A 7,950-nucleotide genomic window follows, 5' to 3' on the forward strand; every position below is an offset into this window, starting at 1 on the left:
CATCCCCCAAACCACCCACGTGCCAGCACGACGGACAAAGGTTCTCTGGAGCCTGGGACATTGCCGGGAAATAGTTGGACGTTTGACTCAGTGCTCGCCACAATTCAACGGAATTTCTCACAGGCTGCCACGTGAGCAACGTCCACAGGCCATTTCCCTGCTATAAATAGGCCGCCTTGCCCTTGCTCCCGCCATCGACCACTTAGCTTCTCCAAATCTATACTTCCTCTTCCAAAATCCTCTTCTGCTTCAGTCCAATTTCTTCTGCTACTTCAAGAATTCAAGACTTCAAGAATTTTTCTCGGGTTTGCAAGAAAGAGTGGCCTTGCTTATGAAAAAATGAGTTGCTCAGGAAGACTGTTTGTAGATATCCCAAGCGTTGGTACCCTACGAGGATCGACCTCGCGACCTCGGCCGCGGTTTCATTCTTCTGCTGATAAATGTAAAAATTCCACTCAGCCTTCTCGAGTAGATGTAAAGTCGCATTTTGCTACAATCCCTGAGCGGCCCAAGAAGATCGACAGCTGTAGGCCTTGGCTACCGGAGCCGACATTCTCGTCGGATCTTTATGTCGCCTCTCCCGGCCAATTACAAGCCACCGAGCTGAAGCCGAAGCCAAAGTCTATTAGGCCCGAGGATTTTCCAGGAAACGGTCTGCCACGCAAAAAGGGCAACTGTGACTGGAATCCGATCCAGAGACTCGCCGCCGCCGCACTGGACGCGGTGGAGAGCTCTTTGATCGCCAGCATGGAGAAAAAAATCCCTCTGCCAAAGAGTGCGGATCCGGAAATTCAAATCAGCGGCAACTTTGCCCCCGTCGCAGAGTGTCCCGTGCAGCACGAGTTGGAGGTCGTCGGGCAGATTCCCGATTGCCTGGAAGGTGTCTATGTCCGAAACGGGGCAAATCCTCTGTTCGAGCCCGTCGGCGGGCACCACCTGTTCGACGGGGACGGCATGATTCATGCTGTGAAGCTCAAGCAAGGCATCGCCAGCTACTGCAGCAGATTCACCCGGACGCACCGCCTGAGCCAGGAGCAAAAGATCGGGCGCGCCGTGTATCCAAAGGCCATCGGGGAGCTCCACGGCCACTCCGGGATCGCGCGCCTCGGGCTGTATGTTGCAAGAAGCCTCTTCGGGCTCGTGGACATGTGGAACGGCATGGGCGTGGCGAATGCGGGGCTCATTTTCTTTAACGGCCGGCTGCTAGCAATGTCGGAAGACGACTTGCCCTATGCAGTTCGAGTGACAGAGTCCGGCGACTTGGACACTGTCGGGCGCTACGATTTCGACAAGCAGCTCAATTCGTCCATGATAGCGCACCCGAAGATCGATCCCGAGACCAAGGAGTTCTTCGCTCTGAGCTACGATATCATCAAGAAGCCTTATCTCAAGTACTTCATGGTCCGCCCCGACGGAACTAAGAGTCCCGATGTCACAATTTCGCTGAAGGAGCCTACAATGATGCATGATTTCGCCATCACAAAGAATTATGTCGTCGTTCCTGATCAGCAAGTTGTTTTCCGGCTCCAAGAAATGATCAGAGGCGGTTCTCCGGTTATTCACAACAAAGAAAAGGTCCCGCGCTTCGGGCTTCTGCCCAAATATGCTTCTGACGAGAGTGAGCTGAAATGGATCGAGGTCCCGGATTGCTTCTGCTTTCATCTCTGGAACGCCTGGGAAGAAGGAGAAGACGAGGTTGTCGTCATCGGCTCCTGTATGACCCCGCCGGACGCCATTTTCAACGAATCTGACAGCGCGCTGCGGAGTGTTCTGTCGGAAATTCGGCTCAATCTCAAAACCGGCTTGTCCACCAGACGCGAGATCACGCCGATGAATCTCGAGGCCGGGCAAGTGAACCGAAATCTCCTCGGTCGGAAAACAAGATATGCTTACTTAGCCATAGCGGAGCCCTGGCCCAAGGTTTCCGGCATCGCGAAAGTCGATTTGCACTCGACGGGGACCCTGGAAGAGCGCGTCGCCGGGAAAATCATGTACAGCCCCGGTTGTTACGGAGGCGAGCCATTCTTTGTTCCCCGCTCCTCGGATCCTGCGGCGCCGGAAGACGATGGCTACATCCTCACATTCATGCACAACGAGGAGACCTCGAAGTCGGAGCTGCTTATTTTGGACGCCAGATCTCCGACCCTGGAACCCGTGGCAACGGTAAAGCTGCCGTCCAGAGTCCCATACGGATTCCACGGCACATTCATCACTTCTGAAGAGCTTGCCAAGCAGGTGCCGTGAAGACGCGCTGTCTTCCGCCCTTCTTGCTTTCTTGATTACCCTACAACACCTGGTTTTGTACTTTCTTTATTTTCTTGATTCTCTTAATTACCCTACCACAGCTGGTTCTGCAGGTTCCCGGCCTTCACACTGTGTTTCAGTGAGGCCTGAGGAGGATAAATACTATTTAGTATATAGTAGCAGAACCCATGATCTCAATTTTCAGTCCCATTTTTTTTCTTTCCTGGTGTAAATTTGAGTGAGATATCAGAGGGATGCCGAGGAGTATCCCCGGATCTCATTCATTTAAGTTCGTATTTTCTTTCGCCTGTATAGTACATACACAATTTTAGGAGTCCAGCTCGAAGCTTTATGTCATCTGTTCGAGCTCAGCTGGCTTCTTTCGATTCTTTCCCATGAGAATTTCTAGCCCTCATTACTGTATTTCCTTGTATCATGTAAATATATCTCCATTGTCCAGTGTTTGTGTAATCTGATAATCTTTGATTATGTGGTGTGTTTGGATTATGGATCTCTGAACATATTCTTCATTTTCTGTAAATTTCAATGGCAATAAGATTTCATTTTCTGCAACTTCGAAGGTTAAGTAGATTAAATATGTGATTTCGGTTCATGATAATCAGTCTGGTGTCTGTACCGTCAGAAGCCGAACCGATATTGATTCTACTCAGAGAGCTATAGTACTGAGCACCAGCAGCAGATGAGAGGGCCACACGTTTGAGGGGTCCTGTAGTCAGGTGAGCGTGAGTTACTTGGGTTTCATATGTCATCCTTTATCTCGACGTAATTTTGTCTGAGATTGTTTCGTTGACACTTCGGAGTATTTGTCGAATTATTTTGACTACGTGCACCCCCAATGCATGAGGGAGCCGATTCACTCAAATCGGTTGTGTATATATATTTCCGAATAGTGAAAAATAATGGAAAGGATGTATCAAATTGAGGAACATACCAATTTTTTCTTAGTATGATTCATATATCTTTAATTGGAACTTTTTGAATGAAATAATTGCATTTAAAAAAATTATAATGTTTATCCTATTTACTTGTTGCACAACAATATATAAATTGTACAACAATAGATCTAATGTAATATATTATATAAAAAAAAGTGAGGAGGTAATAAAAAATTTAACTTAATTGGATGGAGTTATGTATTTGAGGGATTAGGAGAAATGTTCTTATTTTTTCTATTTGAATTCTTGAAGTTATAATTAATAATAAATACATTTTTATAATATTTTATTATAATAAATATGTGTATAATATATTTGTAGTTATATATATATATATTAGGCGTAGTTTAATTTATAGATGAAATAATCTTTTTTACGATTATTTTTTACGTTAATTTGAATCAAAATTAGGCGAAGATTTTTAAAAAATTGAGTTTAAAATCGAGGGATTTTCAAGAGTGTTAAATCTTTTATATATAATAAACTTGAGTTTAAAAGTGTAAATATGCATACTTAAAAATTCGAATGCTTCAAAGGTTTTCAAGAGTGTTAAATCCATTTATATATAATTCCAGTGGTAGAGGGGTTTTCAAGGGTGTTAAATCTATTTATTTATTCAAAAATATATTTTAAATAACAAAAATTCTTGAAATTGTATTATCAGATTTTGGTGAATTCTATTGAAAAAGACTATTTCATCTATAAATTAGATTAAATCATTTATACCAAAAAAAGTATTTATTCATAAAAAAATAATAAGTTAATAATAATTTTGATAAAATTAAATTTTAATTAAAACAATATTTTACCATTATAACATAAAATTTATGTTTTTGAAATATTTAAAAATTATGAATATTTATGCATACTAATTGAAAAGAATAGAAGTATATGTATATTGTATTTACACAAGTATATTATAAAAATATGAATATTTCACTTTCAAAATTAAAAAGTCTATTAAAAATGCAAGTATATATTGCACTTTTAAAATCAAAATCACATGATTGGTGTATATATATCTTGAATTAAAAGGAATGGAAGCATATCATTATAAAATTATTTTTCATTTTAATTTAAAATATTTTAGGTATATTTTAAGTATTGAGAGATGCATTTTAGTTGTTATATTAATCTTTTCAATATCCAATAATTTCAAAGTTAAAATGAATATATATTATAAATTTTGAGAGTAAAAAAACCTTTAAAAGAAATTTGTAAAATTTCTAATAAACAACTATAACTTAAAATAATTCTTTACTTTAATCTACTCCTTTTTACTAAATTGTTTGTTTCTTGAAATATTTGTCTCTTACTACTAAAAGGTCTGTAAAATCAATTCATTTCTATAAAATCAATTCATTTTTCTTTATATATATATATATATATATATATTTCTCGAAATATTTGTCTCTTACAACAAAAAGGTCTATAAAATCAATTTATTTCTCTTTATACATATATTAGGATCTCTAAGATCAATTTATTTTTTTTTATGTATGAGGGAAAATTATCAAATTGTCAAAATGTTCACTATAAGAAAAACACGATGAAAATCTTTGATCCACTTTTCTTGTATTCAAAGTTTCACACAATGATAAACTTTGATTTTTTTTTATATGCTCATTACTTTGATTACTTTTTTATATGTTCAAAATTCTACATGGTAATGTCATTCCACTTTTCTTGTGTTCAAAGTTTCACACAATGATGAACTTAGATTTCTTTTTTATATGTTCACTATTTTGATTACTTTTTTATATGTTCATTTTATATGTTCAAAATTCTACATGGTAATGTCATGTGTTCCATGTTTAGTGAGAACATAATGATTGACTTATGTGCATACAAAGTTTACTTATGTATATATAATAGTATTAGTCACTTTCACTTTCATATGTGTAGTAGTGTGACTTGACACTTATTTGTACTCTATATTGGTGTGTTTTATTGGACCAATCTTTAGATTAAAAAGAATTTTTTAATCATATTAAAATTAAATCTTAATCCATTATAAAAGTTTCTTCATCTTTCACAATTAAAGTCAATATATTAAGAAAAATAAAATATTTTTTATATATATATATATATATATATATATATATATATATATAACTTTTAATGAAATATAATTAATTATGAAAATAAATAAATAAATAAAAATTATTTACTCATATATTATTTCGCCATTAATCAAATTTTTGTAAATTAAAAAATTATTGTCTTTTTAAAAAATATAAAGTAAATTTTATTAAATTTATATATTTATCCATAATTTTACATACTACCTAATAATTTTGGTTTCAAGGCTAATATATTTTTATTATCAGTAATGCAATTTGTTTTTTTGAAACAATATCAATAATAAATAACATTTATAAAAGTGAAATATAGTTATACATTACTTCATCGTTAATCAATTTTTTAATTAAAAATTAATTATCCTTTATAAATAAAAGTAAAGTTTATTAAATTTATAATTATAATGAATAATATTTATTTATAAAAATTAAACCATAAATTCATTGTTATACTAGTATAGGTCTATTTTAAATCTAGATTTAAAAGATCAAACCTAAAAAATTTCATATATATTTATAATTTAAATTATTTTTTTAAAACTTAATATTATAGAATAAAATTTAATATTATAATATTATAAAATAAATAATATTTTGAAAATTTCCAAATATATTTATAATTTAAATTATTATTTTTTTAACTTAATATTATAATTTATCCATGCGAAAATTCTTGCCGACTATTTATTTATGCATTCAAATTCAAATTAAGTGCTTTAATTTAATAAGGAGAAAAAAGAAGAAGATAAATTTAAAAAGGGACAAAAACGTGTATGCTTTTTTGTTATGTGAACAAAGAAAAAAATAAAGACTAATAAAGACTAAGTACATGTGCGGGTTACCTTCTTTTATATATAAATATGTAAAATAGCTAGACCTTAATAAAATATAATTTAAATTTAAAAGATATAAAATTGGTAAAAGTGTCAAATTTGTAATAAAATAAAAATATTAAATAAATAATTTTTTGTTCTTACTTTTACAAATATATATTTTATATAGTTTTATTAATTTATTATGAAAAATTAATTTTTTTATTTTTATTTTAATATATTATAATAACAATAATTAAATGTAAACCTTACGCAACTTCCCCTATATAATCTTCACTTTTTATTTTAAAAAGATTAAAGATTGGAACTTGACCCCTTTTTTCTTCAACCTAATTCTTCTAGAAAGTCCTTCCTCTATATATATAGATCCGTATATGCGATACGAGTACCTAACTTTAGATCCGTATATGGGATACGAGCACCTAACTTTGGAGCTTATAATTTAATAATTATTTATATTTAGAAGACATAAAATAATAATCTCCTTTAATGCTCGTCATAATTTAAGACATTATCATTAATGGGCCAATGAGGTGGTCATTTTTATTGATAAAGATAAGGATATCCAAGTAGGAATCCTACTCTCTGTTTTAACTATATCTATTTAATATGACTCGTATTGCATGGTTTATTGCGTATGGGATTAAACTATAATTTTTTAAAAATTGTTCCAAACTATGGAACATGACGAGGGAGATGATGTGTGTATATATACAGTCTGCAAACCCTTTTAAAAAATGAATATACTCATTTTAGTCTAGTTCAGGTGTCTCTTAAATGCAAGATTATTATATACATCTATATAGGAGTGACTGAGAAATATTATATCTATATATAATCCCTAACGAGACGCTCATTGGTATAAGGATTAAGATTTTAAAATTGTAAAGTATATTTTATAAAAGGTAAAATGCGGAAAATATATATATATATATATATTTTGTAAAGGAAGGAAAGGTTGAGAAAGTATGGTATATTTATTTAACAATCAAGCATTATATTAATAAGAGAATCACTATTTCTATAAAGTAAGTTTAGGAAGTTTATTTAAGACCACCATCTAGAATTTTATTGTTGATTTATAATGTTAAATGGAGTTCAAGAAGGGACATTTCTAATGGGATTAAAAAGGGACATTTTTATTGACCATGTATGTTCTTTGCTTATAAATAATTAGGTATAAATTACTCGTTGAAGATGGCATTAATAAAGATTTTGAGGTGTTTTTGTTGCTATGTATATGTGGTAGTGCATTATGTCGTTTGTCCTTTTTTGAAGCTCTTGATCTCTTAAAGACATTGTTCAAAATAATTCTTCTTCCCCTTCAATCTCCTCCATAAGAACTTTCATTATGGATTATGAAAATTAAATCTAATTTTACTACTACATGCGTCATAGATTAATGACGCCATTCATATTTACTCATATTGTGGTTATATTTACATATGTAACAAGTCATGGGCATCAACCTCTACTCGCAACAAATGGATTAAACCCACACGAACCATTGCATTCTCAGTCTATATTTGGTCCAAAACTTTGTTTATTGTGTATTAATGATGATTATCGCAAGGCCTTAAAGGAGGGGCTTAAGATTTGTGGGTAAGTTGGCCTCATTCTTACATCTTGCTTTTTAGATTTTAATCTAGCAACCATGCCTATTATTACATCCGTTGTGTGGATAGTAAACCTTCTTTTTCTACCTCTTTATTTGTGGATTCCTCTATTGTAAGAACAAATTAATAGTGCTTTGAGACAAGTTTTAAAGTCTCGTACAAATAAGAACTTCAAGGGCATTGTTATCAAATGTCAATGTTTATGTAGAATTTGATTTGA

General features: G+C 33.2%; 1 protein-coding gene across 1 annotated transcript; it reads left to right on the forward strand.

Moving 5' to 3' along the window:
- The first annotated feature begins 204 nt into the window (after positions 1-204).
- Positions 205-2,715, forward strand: LOC149226914 (putative 9-cis-epoxycarotenoid dioxygenase NCED5, chloroplastic). The gene has a single exon (XM_089377633.1). The coding sequence runs from the start codon at positions 340-342 to the stop codon at positions 2,242-2,244; it is 1,905 nt and encodes a 634-aa protein (XP_089233759.1). The 5' UTR covers positions 205-339; the 3' UTR covers positions 2,245-2,715.
- The last annotated feature ends 5,235 nt before the right edge of the window (positions 2,716-7,950 follow it).

Source organism: Pinus tabuliformis, chromosome J, assembly GCF_031772625.1.
Source record: "Pinus tabuliformis cultivar Carrire ecotype Pingquan chromosome J, CPIR1, whole genome shotgun sequence".
Classification (NCBI taxonomy): domain Eukaryota; kingdom Viridiplantae; phylum Streptophyta; class Pinopsida; order Pinales; family Pinaceae; genus Pinus; species Pinus tabuliformis.

Bases quoted from the DNA above. Each gene is read 5' to 3' on its own strand.
- LOC149226914 (XM_089377633.1), top strand. From the start codon at position 340: ATGAGTTGCTCAGGAAGACTGTTTGTAGATATCCCAAGCGTTGGTACC.